Source organism: Cryptotermes secundus, unplaced genomic scaffold (assembly GCF_002891405.2).
Source record: "Cryptotermes secundus unplaced genomic scaffold, Csec_1.0 scaffold1184, whole genome shotgun sequence".
In the NCBI taxonomy this organism is placed as follows: domain Eukaryota; kingdom Metazoa; phylum Arthropoda; class Insecta; order Blattodea; family Kalotermitidae; genus Cryptotermes; species Cryptotermes secundus.
In genome coordinates, this window is record NW_019734331.1 from 476127 (window position 1) to 497319 (window position 21193).

At 42.7% G+C, this 21193-nt stretch overlaps 1 protein-coding gene across 1 annotated transcript in view; it reads left to right on the plus strand.

Moving 5' to 3' along the window:
* Positions 1–21193, plus strand: part of LOC111868700 (protein pellino) — a gene marked incomplete in the record, with an annotated part of 136552 nt that overhangs the window by 107561 nt on the left and 7798 nt on the right. The window contains 1 exon segment of the mRNA XM_033753139.1: positions 2213–2311. Within this exon segment, the coding sequence (XP_033609030.1) occupies positions 2213–2311 (99 nt within the window).

Below are 21193 nucleotides of genomic sequence, written 5' to 3' on the forward strand. Positions count from 1 at the left end.
AATTTTCCTGGGTAGTAAAGCGCGGCCGGCGCGTAAGGCTGACAACCTTACCGCCATCTTTGAGCCGATTGTCTAGATAATGTGGGAGCCTCAACGTCTCACAACCCTATGGGCCTTCACGGCATGTTACAGGAATAGCTTTACTTTACTTTACATTTCTTATATCTCATATGCGTGTCACGTACCCAGATTATCTCATCTTTTTTTCACCTTTCTCATGCCTCCACCTATTTCCCCTCCCTCAGGTCCGGATTTTCAGCTCGGCACCCGCTTTTTCGCGTCAGGTGTGACAAAACAGCTGATGAAAATTATTGAGATCGTTCCGTGTTTTTCCTCAGTCCCTTCAGCCACGTATGGGGATAGTATCAGAAATTAGGCCATTGTAGCTTCCTACCACATCGTTTTCTATTTTTTATCTAAGAATATTCCTATCATTGAATTCTGCAAAATCTGAGTCGTTGACAGCATCATTAAATAAAGTGCAAGTAAAATAAATAAATAAGTAGTAAATACTGAAAACACCTAAAGAGTACCAAAGTCTCTTATTTTTGACCGCCATAATAATTAAACCCTCCTACCATCTGAATTTATAGGTCTACATGTATATAAATATCATATGTAATTTAAAAATGTTTATACTTAAGAGCAACATAGACTGAGTGCTTGAGAACAGGGTGTTGAGGAGAATATTTGGACCGAAGAGAGATGAAGTGACAGGAGGTTGGAGAAAACTGCATAATGTGGAGCTTCATAACTTGTACTCTTCTCCAAGTATAATTAGAATGATCAAGTCAAGAAGGATAGGATGGGCAAAGCATATAGCACAAATGGGGACGAAGATTCTGTTGGGAAAGCCAGAAGGAAAGAGACTACTAGGAAGAACAAGACGCAGGTGGGTGAATTTTATTACAATAGATCTTGGAGGTAAAGGGTGGGATGGTGTGGACTGAATTAATCTGATTCAGGGTAGGGACCAGTGGAGGGCTATTGAGAACACGGTAATGAACCTTCGGGTTCCATATACGTGTAATGTTGAGAAGTTATTAAGTAGCTGCACAATTGATGGCTTCTCAGGAAGAGCTCAGCTCCGTGAAGTTGGTTAGTTTTTTCACTTAAGAGTGTAAATACTATTTGAACTTCCTTGAATAAGTACTTGAAATACTTCAGCTTACCATAATAAATACGTATTAGAGCTTTAATGTTATCATGTCATTTAGTATTCCTTCTGTCAGACTTGCCATTTAAATGTACACATATTGTGTGTATTTTTTTTTTCCAGTCTTCTTATCATTTACATTACTTCAGATTAGTTTTGGTGCACACTCAGGAATTGGGCAAGGTTTTTCTTTGAGCATAAAGTTGGCATTTCATGTCCACTTAACTGAGCGAAGGCGTAGGCTATCTCCCTCCATATAGGCCTTTGTCATGAGGTTTGGTGGGGGGGGGCTGTCTCTTTGAGAGGTTCCGCAAGCTTCTATACGATCATAATTCTCTGTGTGTACTGCATGCGTAAGAAACGGGAAGCATCTGTCAGCCTCAAATCTCTAACAGGGCATAGAACAAACAAAACAAACTCCGTGGTCTGTAGTTCGCAAGCGAACTATACCGACCGAGCGACCGCCGCTTGTCGGTAAAGTTAGTGCCAACTTTGGCCGCGCCATAGCTCAAGCGGTTAGTCGCTGGCTTCCCACCGCGGCGGCCCGGGTTCGATCCCGGGTCTTGGCAAGTGGGATTTGTGGTGGACAAAGTGGCGCTGGGACAGGTTTTCTCCGAGTACTTCGGTTTCCCATGCCAATCTTCATTCCACCAATTGCTCCACAATCACCCTCACCTATCATCTGGGGCTGGTACAATAGGCCAGAAGTGGCCGCAGTACAAGGGACTTAGTCCCACTACCAATAAAGAAAAAAGTAAGAAATAGTGCCAACTTTAGCGGATAGAGGGTGTCGCGTGGTCAACGCAACAAATCCCCACGGCCGTTAATTTCGGTTTTCTAGATTGGAGCCGATATTTCCTTGAAATAGCTCCTCAGTTACCCTCACAAGGTTGTGTGGACCCCGTTCCAGACTCACTACTTCTCAGAAAATTTGTAGCGTCGGTAATCGAACCCGGACCTCTGGATCTGTAGCCAGGAACTCTGACCACTAGACCACAGAGGCGGTCCTCTGACAGGGCATAGAATGAACAATTAGTGTGTATGTGTTTATTTCAGGTTGATGACGAAACAAATGTTCTTCAGGATGGAACTCTCATAGATCTCTGTGGTGCGACGTTACTTTGGCGCTCGCATGAGGGTCTCGAGAAATCTCCGGTAAGTTAGATTATATCTCGTCTATTCGTCGTGGAAGTTAAGGGCATGAAAGTTTCTAAATAAAAGTTATGACTGTATCATGAATATCTGCTTATAAAAATGGTGGCAGGCAGTCTCCTGTAGTTCAGATAAAAGTTGCTGACAACATGGCAAAACCAATTTTCATGACAGTAGCTGTCCATGAATATTTCTGGCAGTGTACAGCAATAAAAGCACCAGTCATTGCCCAAAGTTAGTCAGTTTTTTGTTGCTCAGCTAAACGTACTTTAAAATAGAGGAAGTGGTGGAAGGCTGGTGAAACGTGCATGATGAAGAGCTTCATATTTCGTACTCTTCACAAGATATTAGGGTGACCAAATCAAGAAATATGTTTCTCATGGTTGTGAACATTTAGTTCTGAGATATGACACCGTATAGCCCGGTAGTTGCTTACCAGTGAGATGCTTCTGAAACACTGGTAACCATTACCAAATTGCATAGTGCCTTATGTCATGAAACCACACTTCTAAACCAAGGAGAATGAGATTCGTGAGGCGTGTAACATGCTTATCAGGCATGAGAAATGCACAGAAAATCATAAAATATTAAAGTAAGAAACTACTTAGGAGACCTAGGTGTAGATGATAGAGTAATATTAAAATGAATCTTAGAAGGTGTGAGAATGTGGACTCAATTCATCTGGTTCAGGTTGACATGGTAATGACCTTCGGGTTCCATAAAAGGTAAGATTTGTTTTTTACTAGTGGAGTGACGTTTGCTTCCTGAAGAACCGTGTTCCGTGGAGTCAGTGGATACGAAACATTTGTCATACATCGCAATTCGACAACCAACTGCATAGTATTGTATATAAAAGAACGTCAAAGCCAGGAGATCCTTAAAACAGTATATGTTAACACACGGAAGTCTAGGAAGATGCCCACGATCCATAAGGCAAAGCACAGTACGTGTTCCGTTGAAATTATATAAATTAATTTGTTTAAATTGTCTTTTTTGTATTTGTTTCTGTGTCATTGGTGAAACTGGCTTTCATTTTGCTGATGCGTGAGTGCGTGTCTGCGTGAGTGCGTGCGCCAGGAGAGAGATTTAGCTGCATTGCTTTCCATGGGACCCTGATGGTAATGACTCCCTTTTCCCACCCCAGATTATCCCCTTTGCTAGATATAGGCCGCAGTCTGACTGGTTGCTATGACTACCAGACGAAGAGGGTGTAATAATAGGTCCCACATCGTCGTCTCTCTAGGGGAGTTAGTAGAAGGCAGTATCTTCCGACCGCGCTGGAGGCAGGACGTGTTGATTGTTGAGGATGGAATGAATGAAACTCATTGCTTGACCTCCTGCTTGGATTTTTAAGACCCGGTGTCTGTGGCTCGAGCGGAATTCGCCCTAATGTTGAGGGTTCTGAGGCATCTTCCCTGATGTCATTGGCAACGGCAGTGATTTCCTTAAGACAGAGCTCGAATCCCCATGCTTCTACATCCGAGGAAAGGATGAACTGTAAATTATCCCACTCCTTAATGAAGTACTACATCGTGGCCCTGCCATAACTCAGACGGTTAGTCCCCGGCGGCCCGGGTTCGAGCCCAGGTAAGGTCATGTGGGATTTGTGGTGGACAAAGCGGTATTGGGGTAGGTTTTTACCGAGTACTCCGGTTTTCCTTGCCAGTTCTCATTCCACCGGCTGCTCTACATTCATCATATATCATCCGGAGCCGATACAGTTAGCCAATTAATGGCCGACTACTAAGTGAACTCAGTCACACCCCACCCTAAGAAACTAAAAAAAAAAAAAAGTACTACATCGTGAATACATGTAGGGAAACTAGCTTCACGCCCTGACCACTTCATCTCCGGATGATTTCTGGTACCTGTTGGGAGGAAGGCTGCGAAGACCCCAGAGACCGCCCCGTTGCTATGGAGAAGAAAGAAATAATGCCTGCGTCTATCGGGAAGCGAGTCACTATACCGATAGGTATTCTGCTTTTGTCCGAAGAAGGGTCTTCATGGAAATCGTTCTGTTCTTCGTCATCACTGGAGGTTTGATTATAGGACCCGCCCATCTTCCTGTATAGCTAGTATCGCTGCTAATCAATGAAGCTTAGAACTCTCCTCTGCGTACGAGTGTGAATGTCTTGCCTGTACACTCATCGCATACAGGTGTTTCTTAGCTTTCCTGGTGAGTCAGCCGTTTTCTCATTTATAGTGATTCGGTAGTTCAATCATTGTAGAAGGCTTTAGTGGTTAAGTCGTGAAACCTTTCAGTGAATGAACCAAGTGGGACCTTCTCGGCGATGTAAACACTATAGGAATACAAGTCCCCATTGATGGAAATAATTACAGTAATGTTTTTTATTCTCATCGACGCAGTTGATTACTTCAAATACATCACTTTTAATCGCTGTAAAAACTAAAGATTTTATAAAGCGGATGACGTATTTTTACAGTTAGGCTTCAAAGCTCTCGTCCTGGTTGGTAGAGTTTTTATGAATGCTTATGGAGTGGTTTTCCCACGGAAGTGGCAGTTATTGAAATTCATTTCAAGCTGATGGCGTACCTCCGTCCTCAATGATTCTTACATTCCTGTCTCCTGGAGGGCTTTTTGGTATCATAAACAGTGATAAAATAGTACTGCAAATATGCACCGAATAGAAGTGTATCTGTAAGAGCAGGTTGAGGGGACTCCAGTGAGTGCTCTAGTAAACTCTAAAATGTGAATTAGTCACGGCGGATCTGCAAGACTTCAATAAATCCAGTTACCAATCCAAACCCAGTCTTTAGCCAGCCCATCACGTGATAATATCCAAAGACGCACATCATCGGAGCAGGAAATTAGTTGATTTTGGGGCGATTAAACAACTCGTTAGGACGTGATCACACCAAGGAAACTGGCAACCGCAATTTCCGAGAAGTATCAGCCAGTGAAAGCATATAACTGAACGGAGCAACGCAAATTTAGGAAACTGCGTTGCCGTTTCCTCAATTTGCGCTTCTCCATTCAGTAACATGCGTTTCAGGTCAGGCTGATAACAGTTCTCGGTAATTGCGGTTGCCAGTTTCCTTAGTGTGACCTCGCCTTTAATCTCTCTGCTGCAGCTTGAATTTGATTTCTACTCTAACGTGTGTCTTTTTTGTGGAGAAGAGAGTGCGTGTTCCCCAGATCTGGCTTGCGGTTAGAAGAATAATTTTAACCAGTTTAGGTCGTACGTAAACAATCGTCGTAAAATAAAATTGATGTTTCATGTTGGGTTTCGAATAGTAGAATTACAGAAGTGTAGCCGAACGTTACAGATTTCAAGCCATTATCTTCGCTGTTACGTTTGTTACTTCCGTTTAAAATCTATATCGTTATTTTGCTGTTTCGCTACCCTGATAGTTGTTAATTTCTGTGACATGTCAGGTTAGGTTACAAAATGTGTCACGTCCAAAGTATATGGGACCAAGATGTCTGACGCTGTCAGATAAGGCCAGTGTCCGTCCACAAAGACTGCGTTAATGAATAAGGGCAATGTTGTAACTCTGTCAAAAACAAGATAAGAGCGACACCGCAGAAGTATAATATTCATTCCACGCTTCCACACCAGCAAATGTGCCTTTGGACAGATGAAAACCTTCCCAGTACTTGGTTTCCACGCGACTGTTGCGTCATACAAAAAAAGACAAGTTTATCATAAGGTTTTGGTAGATGTGTTTTATGTCTTTTCATGCGTTCCGGTATAACCCACGTTTAAGAATGATTCTTTTCATGTATGAGAATTTACCCATCTGCCTGATTCTCACTCCTTCGTAAGTCAAAATTCATCATCCTATTATGTTTTTACATTGAATAAATTCTACGTTTACAGTTCGTTTCGTAACCTTCCCCATCTGTTTTCCTTTCTTTCTTCTTCTCTTTCACGTTCGTTTACTTCACTGTGATACTGATGTTCTTTTTATATCCCTTTGTAGTTTTTCAGACACTTTCAAAGCCAACCTTGTTTATTTGTGAATTTAGCTTACCAACCCCCTTGCCTTCTGTATAATTCTTAGACTTTTCGTGTTTGTGTATTCAGTTGGATGACGCGCGTTTTTCTCTTTTATAAAGTAGAACTATAGACACTAGGAGCATTACATTTACTTAAATTAACGTTAATGTCAGTGAGATTGTGGGAACGAAAGTGGAATCAAATGATTCTGCTAGAAACAGAACTCAAAGACTCGAAACAGATTCTCCTGGACGCGACAGAAAAACTCAGTTATCCTTTCATATATATTTCCAAGTTGTAATTGTAAACACGATAAATTTTATATGTAGCATCACGCTTCAATTACACGTTGGGTTAGGTAATCACATTACGCAAACGCAAATCGATATACTCGTACGCACCCACATGTACATTGGATGGTGGTAGCATTTTAAGAATCGATAATGTTAGGATGTTAGATTAGGTTAGGTTTGCGCAGTAGACTACTGCGCATCCACTTGTACCTTAGGGTGGGCGAGTTTGGTAAGGCCCCCCATACACACAGTTTGGCCTTCCGATTGACCTTACAAGCAAAACTTTTACAGTTTAACCTCTCCCTTTCTTTCCCCATACACGCGCAGATGAACCGGCAGGCTTCATGCCACAGTCACAGTCTTGCAGCCTATGTTGCCGAGTGCAGTGCAGTCTTGTTTAGTTGTTAGAACATATCTACAGTTGATGAACTGTTTGCATATGCAGCTATCGCGTGTGTATTGCAAGTTATGGACCAAACAGTGGTTAGAAAGAAACCCGTCCAAGGCCTCTTGGTCTACCAGGAACAAGAAATCTTTGTAGTACCACAATTTCGGGACATTGAGGTCTTCGCTGCTCATTCCGTACTTTTCCGAAACTGCTACGTAGATTGTTGATCTGTTTCAACACAGTTTCCTTGTTAGCTTGGGGATCAAGTGTTTTAACTTTTTCCGTCAGTTCTGAATAAGCACTCTCTTTCGTCTCACGGTTGTGGTATTCTTCGCTCTTGACCTTCCAAATAGAAGGATGACCACGAAATTCTTAAATAAATTCCAGTAAAAAGTCCTTCGACCATGTCGCCATAGCACAGCCTACAAAATCACGGTGCAGGTTTCAAAATACCACGTTCTTAAGAAATGACTCACAACGCGAAACAGTACTGAAGAACACGAGACAGCAGCAGCAACTGAGCAATTGGCCTGCCGGTATCGTCACACACGTGCGTTCCGCCTGTCACGGCTACGTCCTGCAGGTAGAACTGACGGGTTTTCAGCAGTCCAAATGATTGACCGGCCGGCCGCACCACACACATGAATTTTGCCTTTCAGTCTCCAACTGTGCAGGCCGAACGGGATTCCAAACTGTGTGTGTGTATGGGGGCCCTAAGTTTCGATGACGTTAGGTGTGCGCAGGAGACTACTGCGCATCCTAATGCTCTGTGGCTTAAGTCTTGGCCGTTGGCAAAATTTGGCAACTGAATATGTCTGTTATCGTGTGACATCACTTCATATTTACATTTGTTATTTTATTTCCGAATTTTCTCAGATGAGAAAAACTTGCACATATTTTCCTTGTTATATCTAGGCAATGTTACAAACCTGGAATATATTCGGTAATCTTACCGCCCTCCTTTTCTTCGTCCTTACCGCTCAGTGAGACTTCAAGCCTCACGAGTTGGTCGTCACTTATACCTGCCCTTCACGTTCGCCTCTTTGTTGTCTGCACTTTCATCCGCCGCTTCCTTGTAGCTGTCTGGTTCAGGGTAGGGTGTGGGATTGCTCTGAATTTGAGTTTTTATGGGCGCCAGTGGACTTGGATGAAATCCACGAGTTCGGTTGGATGAAATCCACGAGTTCGGAACGGGGAAAACAAAGGTGGGGATATGGATAGGTGGGCGTTTGGGGTTCCGGCTGCTCGGAAGGTAGGACGAAATTCTGTCTCAGGGCGACTTCTGGGCCTTGCTCACACAAGGAGAGAGAGAAAACAACTCGCACTTCACAAACAATGTTGCGTTTATTGTAGATGATCACTACAATTACCTATTACCCGGCTATAGCACTTTGAATTGTACACTGGACTAGGGCCAACACCGATTTAACGTCCAGGAGGTTACTACTGATTCCGGTTATTCCCTTGGGCTAATGACTCCCGCTATTTCCTTCTGATGACTCGTACTGACTTGTAATAACTTGTAATAACTTGCAATAACTGACTGCTCTTATTGCCTTGTACTGACCGACTACTCTTATTTCGTTCTGATGACTGACTGTTCTGGAGAGGCAGAAGTCCCGACGGTTCCGGGAACGCCTGGATTCCTCTCCTCTGAAATTTTGCTGATTGGCTGAACCTAAAATTTGGGTGTTTCTCTCATTTGCATTCAGCCAATCCCTATCCAGATCCATGTTAATTTGGGCCTAAGTACAACACGGTCCCTCTGACAGCTCTTAAATAAATGGAGGTACGCTAACAATCGCTCGGTACGCCCCTTCGAAAATTATTGCGACTCGTTTCTTGTCAAATCTCAAATTTTCAAAGGCTCGAACCCCCGCAGTTAAGCATTGAAATCCCCAGAGAACACAGCGGGATACTTCCTGCTCCGTTCTGGGTTTTCAAGAGACCTGCAGTTTGCTTGTCCCTCAGAAAGACCGGATGTTGTCCTTGGCGTCTGCTGGTGCTGGAGTCAATTGTGTATCGTCTATTGTTAACAGTACTACATTTCGTGTCCATGTAGTGCATGGTAATAAACAATGTAAATGAAAAACATTCCCGAGGTCCCTGCATGGTGCGGTTACAGTAATTTCTAGTATTCGTAGCTGCATTTTTCCGAAATATTGATCTCTCAGAACACTTTGAAGTCCACAATAACGTAATCAATTGGATTGACTCTTAAGTTTCCAACCGTTTCCGAAAAAAAAAGTCTCTTCGAATGTTGGCATTAATCCGTTAGTGACGTTTTTGCAACATATAGGAAGCACCTACAGGACGTCTATAAACACCTTATATAATACTCGAATATTAGATGAGAAATCGTTTATTCCGTTCCAGGTCAATAACTATAAAATTCGAGTGCATGGTAACTGCTTGAATCGTTTTGATTGTGTAGTTCCCATAGAGTTCGGGCTGTTCCCATTCTGTAGTATGCCGGTCGTTCTGGTATAGTGGTTAGAATTTCGTCCCCGTATTCGTATGTTCGATCTGGGCAGGTTTTTTACAATTTTATTTTATTTTATTTTTACCAGGCGTATGCCTTAACAAAAAGTTCAAATACCCACTGCCGTTCCGTCCATCCATTTCGGTTTACGTATGTATTTTCTGCGTCGCCTTACTCGACGCTATGTAGCCGTCATAGTAATTAATTTCACCCAGTCAGCTTGTTAGTGGTTTCTTTTGCCTGTTATATACACCTCTACGTACCGTTTTAGTTGGCCGTTAGATGTGCTCTTACTACATTTGTGACTGAATATAGGGACTGGGTTACGCGTCTGTTTTGCCTAATCACTTCCCCGTTCTTTGCCTTGTGCGACAGAAGGAACCCTTAAATATCTTGGGGTCAGGATTTCTCCAAGCAGTCTGATGATACTTATCGGCTCCTAACTGTGGAGCTGATAGTGTATCGAAGGAGAGGTACAGTGAATCATAATATCTTGGAATAGCTGCGTAAAGACCCTGTTATAACGCGAATATGATACAAGAACTAGTGCTCCTAGTTCACTGCTTACGAGTAAAGTAAGGTCAAATTGTCATTACATTTAGTTTATAACCACACCATAAAGGCCTTTGGGGGAGTGAATGTATAGCTCCATGCATTCGTAACCTCGGCACGAAATAAAGACGAGTGGTTAGCTGGACCCTTTATCCAGGCGTAAGTTCTCTGCCGGGAATTTAACCCCAGTTCTCCAGTCGCCCACCCATACCCTAGTCAGTATGCTGACCAAGCTAGCGTTTGGCTGTGTATGGATAATCATTGGCAGGGCAACAATTGATTACTGCATAAACGGGATAATCGTAAGGAAACCTTGGCTAATTTTCTCATCGAAATCCTACTCTGACCGACGGGTTCTTATCACGGATTTACATCCATTTGATGAAGAAAATCTTCGGGATGTTTGCGGCTTTCAGAAGAAGGATTTTCCAGTTACGGTACTGAACTTCTGTTCTCACAACAGGGAAGTTGCCACGCGACAGTCTAACGTTGAGAAATATCCCTTCTCTGGTGCAGCATTTTCTCTCGTAACCGCAGTGGACGTTGAGTGGAGGCGGAATGCGTCTGGATTATGTAGCGTGTTGTGGTGTCATTGCGTTGTCATCTGTGTACGAAAAACTTATAAAGTTTTAATTAATAATTGTCATTCTTGTTATTGGCAATATTGTCAGGTATTTAGTGACTAAACATGGGGTTTGGATTAGTAATTGAATTTATTGTACTGCTAAACTCGTTAACTACAAGTAATTACAGTGCTGTTGCAAACCTACCCACTCTACTTCTCACTACATCACACGCTGTCTCTTCACTAGCCGTTTCGTGGTAGCGGATCCCAACAGTGTCCTCTTCTGTAACTCTAGCATCTAACCCATGGCTCCAAATGTCCTCACTTTCGCGACTGAATAAGTTAATCAAAGTTGCCCTACGATCGATGGTCAGTCAACCTATCTTGGGATCAAGCACCCATTTGGGGCCCAAAACCAGATTTTTATTTCTGTCACGCAGTTGCGGGTTGATGTGGGGCGCTCTCTCTGACGAGATGACGGATCTGTCGTTTACAGTTGTTGCTAGCCTTCATTCTCGGGCCTGAGTCCCGCGGGACTCTTTGACTGTCAGGTTCCAAGCTGCCCTAACTTGGAGGGCCAGGTTACCGTATTTATATCCCCCAGGAACAAGGTAGCCCAGTTATACCTCCAGGCAATGGGTTCCCTTTTCGTCTCCTACGACTCGCAAGGCTATGGTGCAGGTATTTGAGTGTTACTAAGAGTGAGAATTACTACTTTACAAGTTGCTTAATATTTATTCGGGTTATACCGTAAGTAGTGTATTAGAGCGCAGTGACGCTTATAACACAAGAAAACGTACTTGAATGTCGATTAATTGAATAAGGATACATAATCCATTATCTGACACCCTTAGTTACTTACTTACTTACTTACTTACTTACGGAGCTGAGCCCTTCTTGAGGAGCCGCCAAATCTGCGTCTACTCAAGAATTTCCCAGCATTTTATGGAACCCGAATGTTCATTAACGTGTTCACAAGAGCCGTCGACTAGTCCCTGTCCTGAGCCAGATCAATCCAATTCATACCCTCCCATCCTATCTCTCTAAGATCCATTTTAATATTATCCACCCACTTACGCTTTGGTCTTCCCACCTTCTGGCTTTCCCACCAATATCCTATATGCATTCTTCTTCTCCCCGATTCATGCTACATGCCATGCCCACCTCATCCTCCTTGACTAGATCACTGTAATTATACTTGGAGAAGAATACAAGTTATGAAGCTCCTCATTATGCAGTTATCTCCAACCTCCTGTCACTTCATCTCTCTTCGGTCCAAATATTCTCCCCAACACCCTGTTCTCAAATACCCTCATATCTGAGACTCTTACATGTTATACTTTCCAGCCGATCTAATCGATTGTTTATGCAGCATAAGCATTTCCAATGCATATGTGCCTGTGCGCGCATGCATGCATATTGTCAGAGCGGTCGCAGGATACAGAATGATGGATCAGAAATGTAATGAAGATGTTAAGTAGGAATGAAGAAACAAGTCTGATGATAAAGCATGTGGAAGTAAATTATTAATGCCCTTGGAAAGAACCCCCAAAACCGAAAGATGCAATATGAATCCTCGAAACCAAAACATGCCAACAGGGTAACCCATGTCGATCATGGTGATGAATAATGTTTCTGTAGGAATAGAATATGCTGTGTAATTTCTGCCCGATTTTAAAATGCTTAAGGTAATTATGCTGATCCTTTAATGGACGGAATGTCACTCCGTATCTCGCAGTCGTTCATCTGGTCGTCACATCCAGCCAAATTCATTACTGTGCACCGCGAATTTCGATTTACCGGTCCAATGGACTGGACATTCTTCAAGAAGCTCGGCGCGTTCTTTTTTTGTCTTCTAGGATATAACGCCCTGCAGTTCGTAAAAACATCATCCCACATTTTGGAGCACCATCGCCTCCATGTTCAGGGTCGAATAAGCCAAGCAAGATACCAGCGTGAAAACAAGTAGCAAGGTTTCACGCTAGTTATCTTGCTCAGCATATTCGGGCCTGAAGATGGAGGCGACATGTTCCTCCGAAACGTCGGTTTACTTTCAACGGAATGTGCCACGTTATAACCGAGAAGATAACGCTTTTCATAACCATCGCTGTGATAACTTCCGGTCATACTGTTCTGTTTAGAAGTCCAGATTTCAGACTTGCTGGTTAAGTTATAAGTTGTAAGATTTGAGGTTTTCACGGCGGTGACTATGAAGAAAACAGTCTTCTGGGATGTGGCACCGTGTAGATATGGTGTTAACCGACGTTTCGGAGGAACGTATCGCCTCCATCTTCAGGGTAGAAGGAAAAATAACAAAATCCGCAAGCGAAGAGACCGTGAGAACCGGTACAAGCAGACTGCAGTGGTTAACACCGCATCTACACGGTGACACATCCCAGAAGACTGCTTTCTTCAAGCTATAAGTTCATACTCTTAACAAATATCAGTTGGCCACACGTCGACAGTTACGCGTTATAAGATTAAACTACTCGTAAACATGTTTTGCGCTTGCTGAAAATCCAGATACTCATCTTCACGTCCTCCAGTTTGTTGAACCATGACATAAAACTGTAGTAACTGTTTTGTGGGATTTGCTTATCGGCGTAATTCGAGTTTGATCTGTAATGTACTCGGAATTTGTCTTGTAATGTATATACAGTTGTCCTGATTCATCACATGTAAATATAAGTATATGGACTATATGCGGAACATAAGAATTACATGGCAGCACTTTTCTCTTCTGCCATAGCAAGGAAATGTAGTGTCTAATCAAATCTCAGCTTTTTAGGCCAAAATGCTGATTTCATATATTTAACCTTTTTTTTTCGTTATAAAATTACTTATTTTATATATCCAAATAATACTTTCCTCAGAGAACTTTTTGGTCTAGCCCCTTAATAAGTTTCTCCATTGCATTAATGAACTTTTCAATTGAAAAAAGAAAAAGGATGAACATTTCGGATGTTAGGTCCTCTCGGATTTTGGGATTCCGAGTACGGGATCCCATAATGTATTGTCACGTGTTTATGGTTCCGTGACTGATAATAACGGGGTGCTGGATTGGATGATTGGCTTTATTAACACCTTCCTTTACAGTCTCTCTTAATCACCATCAATTACGAGTATAGCGCTATAGCTAATTAGCTATAGCGCTATTATATAGCTATAGCTATAGCTATATATCTATAGCTATTATATAGCTATAGATTATAATCTACCCACTTCACAAATCACAAGGACACGCTAAGTCTTCTCAGTCTTCACTAGTCGTATCCTGGCAACGGCACATGCGAAGTCTTCTTTTCTTCACGTGCTAACTTTCAACTGACAGCTGAACTAAACTGACTTACAACTGAACTGTCAAGGTCAAAGTCACATTACGATTGACGGCCAGTTACTAAGTCTTGTTGTCGAGCCCCGTCTGGGGCTCATGATCCGATATTTATTACCGTTTGACAGTTACGATCTTCTTTTGTGGGGAGTCCTCTCTAACGAGAGGGCGGGTCTGTCTTTTGTTTTGCATATGCTGCTGGTCCTTGCCAGCGCAGTCTTTCTGCGATCCTAGTCCCTTAGGACTCGCGACCATATTTTACTGTCTCAGATTTGAGACTTCCCTTTTCGTCGCCTCCTACGACTCGCAGGATCACGGTGGAGGTGTTCCACCCCGCCTCCACACGGGTTACTATCAATTATTTTTGGCTTCTCGTTATACAGACTCGGGTCGGACCACAGCACAGAAAACACATCCGTTGCCCAACAATTGGATATATGCGAACCACACAGAAAAGACTTCCTGCGAAGCCGGTTCTATTATTGCGGGCTTGTTCCAAAGCAGTGGGTCTACATGTCACAGTATTATACTTTCATATGAAATAAACATGTTTCTTTCCATGTTTAGGAAGATAAAGAAGGTGACAGTGTGCGTTCTTCTAATGTTATCGAAATATGCGGATATTGGCATTTACTAGGTCAGGCAGCACCAGGCCCCCACATATCAGAGTGTCTCATATGGCTGCGTTTACGTCACCCTGTAGGAGACGATGCGATCCGGGATCCGCGGTGTTGCATTGGGTCGATATCGCGGCTCGTGCGGCTTGCGACTACTGTTTGTTGACATGTGTTCCCTGTGACGTCACGATATGTGCAGCTGCAGATACACCCCTCTCTTTTGTTTACTTCCAACACTATATTTTTTTAAAGAGGACATGCGTGGGTTGTATTCTCCCAGGGGGTTTTACGCCCAGGCACTTCGCATCAAGCGTCGGATTGATTTCTTTGCGTGTCGCTGACGCCTTGGTGTAGAGGCTATGTGAATCCGACGTCAGTTTATTTGCAGGAAGTCTTACTATCTGTACGGATATATTCCTGGGTCATAGAACAAGTTACCGTAGCAGGTACCCGGTTTGAATCTTGGCTAAGAACCCGACCAGTCTGTCAAGTTTTTTTTGCGTTGTTTTCCAAAGTCCTTGCATGTAAATACCGGTCACAGTCTGAACTTATCCAACACTCCATGCCTCTGAAATTGTTACAGCTTCCTTAAATGGTTATACCATAGACCGAGCCGTATTTTAGGCTGTTAGATTCCCACCGCGGCGGCCCTGATTCGAGCCCAGGTCAGGTCATGTGGGATTTGTGGTGAACAGAGTGGCACTGTGGCAGTTTTTCTCCGAGTCCTTCGGTTTCCCCTGCCATTTCTCATTCCACCGACTGCTCCACACTCGTCATATGGGGCTGGTATAATAGGTTAGATAGTAGCCGTACCAAGTGGACTCAGTCTCAGTCCATCCCAAGAAACAAAAAAAAGAGACCAGTAGTTATACCATTGGCACTGCGGTAGTGAGATAAAATGTAGGAAGCATGGTGGAGTCGGATGGTTGGATTAAGTGACATGCAACAGACGGCTGGAATTCGTTTTCTGTAGGAACGATTGGGCTCTCTTCGGTTTGAACGGCTGTAGCGTTGGGGTCCACCAAGCCGCATTGTATTGCTGACAGGAACTTTGCCTTTGCATACGCTTTCGATTTTTAGGCAGAAGCACAAATTTACGTCGTCAGAAGCAAGTGCACTGAAGAATGATTCAACGTATGAAAACTTCATAGAAAGGAGAATGAGAACCTCATAAATGAGGAATGTTTTCGAGTAAGATTCGTGACATCACCATATTTTCCGGCATTGATGAGCGATACCAGACAATCACACTGTTAATCGTGTTTGTGAAATGTTTGTGTTAATTAATTGGTACTAATTTGGAAGTTATATGAGGTCTAGGTTTGCAGGTATAAACCTTTCTTATATCTAAATTTGATATGGCGGGACTTGTCTACGGGAAAATGGTAGTGAACGAATACACGCAAATGACTGTACTTTTCGCAATAAATTACGATATTCAATTAATTTGCCGTAATTTTACATACAAGTTCTGTATCGGAAAATTACATTTTGGGCATATAATGATGTGTTAGCTCATCCTAGTATTTAAAGGCAAAACTTTTGTTCAAATGAATCTTAGAGGAAGGCAAAGCACCCATGTTTAGCTATTTATGATATACGTACATGGCTCAGAGAAGGCTTTAGAGCATAACCAGATAAAATTTAATAGCTAGTGAAATTGCACACGGCCCTTCGCTTTCACAGCTATTTATGGCGACTTGCTTTGAAACTATCCGTGTACTTCCGCCAATGGACAGGGCCTGCAAAAGGGAAGTTCGAGTAAAATCCTATGCAGAACGTACCACACTCATGTTATCGAATTTCAAGTTTCATCTTGCCAGTCCTCGGTGATAAGTCACTGCTGAGATGTTAACATCCGCAGCTGAATAATAATGAGTCGAAATCGAAGTAAAAAAAATAAATCGAAATATGTTAAGACTGCAAAAGTTGTTACCTTAAAGTCGCCTGAACAAGAAAGATTTTGAGGCCGGTACACGCCTTATCCGTGAAGAAAAGAAAGAAAAAACGCGAGAATGCGCATGTTTGAATATGTGTCGCAATGGTGGGCGCTGTGATCCAGTTCTGTTTCGAACTAGGGGCTGCGCGTACACACAGGGCAGTCATAGCATTAATAATGAAAGAACACGGGCTTCAAAAAGCTCTGCTAAATAAGTACCTTTCCATGAAAGTGGCTGCTGACGACATGGAGGCTATTGATGACATCTTACGTCAGCTGACCTATACCAATCGCGTCCAGGGATCTGGCGGCCCACAATATTACCATATCCCGCAGAAACATTTTGGTTTTACTATACAGAAATATTTTGATTGTCGCGTAAATAGTGAGCCGTGACAGCTTTTCTCTACTCCACAGCGTCCAAACTAGCTGTGCCCCCCCCCCGCCTCCTATACAATGGGTACCGAGGGAGGGGGTCTTTCACCCGGAGCTAAAGCGACCGGAGCGTGATGCTGGCCACTCCTCTCCATGTAGCGCCGAGGTAAAGAATGGTAGAGATGTATGTCTTCATAGCATAGTACGTAAAGCACAAATAAACTTTACCTTTACCCTGTACAGAGCGTAGAGTTTGGCAGCTTCGGTTTTTTGTCCATGTTCTTCTCCTCGTTGAGTCGAGTGATTGGATATGGCTTGAAACTGTGAGAGATACTCAAGTAATAAAATATTCTGCGGCCGTCATCCTCAATGTATGTAAACAGATCGACATTGTCTACTCATCACATCATTTCGCTGTGGGTGGAGGCAGAGAAATATCATATACTTATCAACATAATTCACAACTCATATCCGCCACAAAAAGCTGTCAGTGTTATAGGAAGCAAGAGAGTGGCAAGGTAGGAACACACAGCGACATCGGTCGTACGACGTCCGTACGGTTCATGTCGCATCAAGTAGTAGAATATAAAGTGTAATCTTAGCTTTCATATGTGACGACATGCGACATTACCGTACGACAGTCGGAGAGCAAAGAAATGTATTTGGTCGCTCTAGTGTGAAAAGAAAGTCGTACGGCCAAAAAATCATACGAAATTTTTCCGTACGACCGATGTCGCTGTGTGTTTGTACCCTTAGAGCTTATATACCGGTCGTGTCTACTTACCATTCTCATAGAAGAGTAACGGAGCAAAATGCGACAAGTTTAGAAGATTGAGGTCGAAATAGTTCGTCTTTCGCTACAACCTGTGTTCCATTTACACGCCTTTTTTTTTTCCCAAGTTGATTCCTATTGCAAGGATGTCAGACGAATGTGTCTTGGTAATGTTACATATTGTGACATAAGGCTGTAATTCATCCTCAGGCCTGTTTCAGCGACATCCTTTTGCAGATGGATGGTCGTTACGGAGCCCAGCCTGTGCATCTCTTTAATGAGAACTCGCTGCAGGGGGCGGATGCCTTTGTTTACCAGATAGGGAATGTTTAGCTAGTAACGGGTACAGTTGCCTGTTTATCCTGACGTTCAGTTATTTGGTATGGTATTTCAAACATTACAGGCCTGGCTTCTCAAAACCTTGATTTATATTCCCCCACGTAAAACTAGGCTTTTTTTTTCTTCAAAATTTCTGGGTTCCGGCTTTCAGGCGTCATGTCACAATATCTAGCTTTTTTAGCCTACTTTCCTCATTTTGAAAAAAAAAACATAAAAAGCTCACGAGAACACGTTGCTGTCTGTCTGCTTCTCCTTCTGCCTGTGTATCTTCCGTAATTTTTGTGAGGAGGCTTGTTAGATCAGCTTGCTGTCTGTGTCTCTTTGTGTGTTCCCGCTAATTTTTTCGTTTTCAGTGCGGTCTGTGTCGTGCCGAAGGAAAGTAGACTATTAGTTCTTCTTAGAACTTCTTGTACATTGAATTAAGATCTGTATTCGTCACTCTATGTTCCGACGCTCGAATTTGCAGCCCATTCTGTCCCCAGAGCAGATGAGTTAGACAGTAAAGCGTCTCCTTTGTATTTCGAAGCATGCGGTTCAAATTATGAACCTTCGTATCTTGTCCGAAATTTGCGAACTTTTCGTAATTACCCCCAGGAAGTTAGCTGCAATGGCCGCTTTTAATGAAAAGAGTGCCCCGTCATTTCGAATCCTTTAAGGCTCATTATTCGTGATCATTTTCATTCCTCAGTGAATAATATTTTAACCAGCTACCCTCATAACGTCATTTAATATTGCGAGAATCATTGATAAAGTTACTTGAAATTCTAACATAAACCATCCCCTGCATATATAAGATTTAAATCCACACACGCCATATAGGCGTATACGACAAATATACCTACAAGGGTGAACTTCATATTTCATATTTCCAACGGTGTGCTAGTCACATATGCCTTCCACTGTCTTTTATAGGGAAGAAATGGTCAGAGCTTCATGGTATTCTATTTCTTTGAAGTGTAAACAGTGCAGAAGAGAGATAATTTCAAACACCACCACCCCCCTCCCCCACTTGCAGTAAAAGTTCGCTTAATACGACTTAAACCGCCCAAATGTGTGTCACTTGCGAGTGATTCCGATTGATCTTGGGTCAGCAAGGAGGTATATTAAATAGCACAGAATATGTTGGTAAGGTGTTTTATATTTCTAAGCACATTTATAAAAGTATTTCTAAATTTTTCGCGAGAATTTATGATGGAGTTGGTAAGATCATGGCAGAATTCTCCGTTAGGTAAATGTTCCGTCGTCCCTAAGCTTAAGTAATCACCATGACACGAAGAAAACATTTGGGGGAACGGAGGTATAACTCCATGCATTCTTAGTCTCAGCACTAGGTGAAGGTGATTGGTTAGTTTCACCACAGCTGCTTTGTTCCTGGGGAAAGAGACCTTGGTACCTGTTGGATAGGGGACTGAGTGGGCCCCAGAGCCGGTTTTGAACGCTGTGGAGAAGATAAAAATCTTTGCACTGCCTGGAATGCAATTGCGATACGTCGGTCGTCCAGCCCGTAACCTAGTCGCTGTATCCGTACAACCCTATCTCCGCGTAGGTTTTATTTTATTTGCAGACGTATTAAAATTTACCCTGACGCACCCAGTCTGTACAAACAAGAAACAAACTCCGTGGCCTGTAGTCCGCCAGCGAACTATACCCACCGAGCGACCGCCGCTTGTCGGCGAAGTTAGTGCCACAATATTTCCTTTTCTCAGCACACGGGTAAAGGTCCGTTGATAATTCATTGCTTTTTTTTTTTATTTCTGTCCACAGGAACCCCCCATGCGCTGAAACACGTGACCGTGAATGTAGGTTTAGTTGCAAAGGAATGTTGTGATTTTTAATGTAATTTGATCTTGCGAACCAACTACCATCTGTCGCTCTTTTGTGACCAGTACTGAGAGACTGGAGCTGCTACCATTTCATGTAAAACGAATTTCGCGATCTTGCCAACTTTCCAGCTCGTCCAGCACTGTTTTCGGCTTTACTCCTCATCTCGCAAGATAACGACAGTGTTTTGAAATGTGACGCCTCATCTGTTTGAACCCATTGATTTTGTCATACAAGAAAGATCCACCTACTTTACCATTTAGATTGTGGTCGTGTGTAGTCTGTTAGGTGTATACCAGCGTTTCAAGGAACCAGGTTCCAAAAACACATTGTAAGGCTTCAAATCAGTGAAATTTCAGTTCATACAACATACACCATCAATAAAAATGACCATCGAATTATTCGCTAATTGAACCTATTATATCAATGAAAATTTTAATTTGTTTGAAGGCTGGTATTGAGTCCTTTTGTGCAGCGTATTGGAGACCAGCGGTACCTCTCCTTCTCTGTAATCAAGTTATTTTTTGTACAGGACTCGCAACTATGTTGAAAGAGAAGGAAAGCGTTAACCCACCTTTTAGGGAATTGAATTATTCGCACGGTGGCCGCACGGAACTAACTGGCGGGCAGAATGCAGCCCTCTTTGGCGTAATCCTACTCTCTCTTCTTAATTGTGCACCTGAATATGTAACGGTTTCTGCTGGTATATAGGCACGCCTTAAACCCCCCCCCCCCTCAGTTAAGGTCCTTGCACAGCTTTTAAGAATATGCCTTCTCAGAACGCCATGAAAAACTGATAAAATGTTGACAACAAAGATGTTCATTTCCTGCTTATGATCGATTTCTCATAAGTTACGGTGACTCGGAAGCCATTTTTATTGGTTACAGATTCCGTGTTGTTCTTTATCTTTTCACTTGCATTATAGAACAATATAACACAATTGATCGGGTGACGCCATAAATGTATACGAATGTCAGGCTTAGAAAATGATTTCTTTGGAGGACCAAGGAAGCTGGATTCTGGTTGCTGCAGCGGTTGTAATTTTCCCGCCCTTCAGAAGCATACGTTAATCTGAAGTTGGAAATAAACTGTAGTGTGAGAAGTTTGATAGGGGTGGTGTCAGAGACAGGCCGGTCTTGAAGTGTCTCTCCAGATATAATTGAATGAGGCTGAGGAACAGTATACACGTTTCAGGGCCCAACACTGTAGTCTTGTCTCCTTGTCGGAAGGGGATATGAAACCCTGCAATATACCGTATTTACGCACGTATAGGCCGCAGCACAATTTTCAGACAAATTATAGAAAAAATAATTTTCTTGGAATATTATTTCAGGAGTAGAAATTATTCCGAAATGAATATGATTAAATGAAGTGTTATTTCGAATATAAGCCGCACCCCAGTTTTCCTCTTGAATTTTTGGCAAAAAATGTGCGGCCTATACATGCGT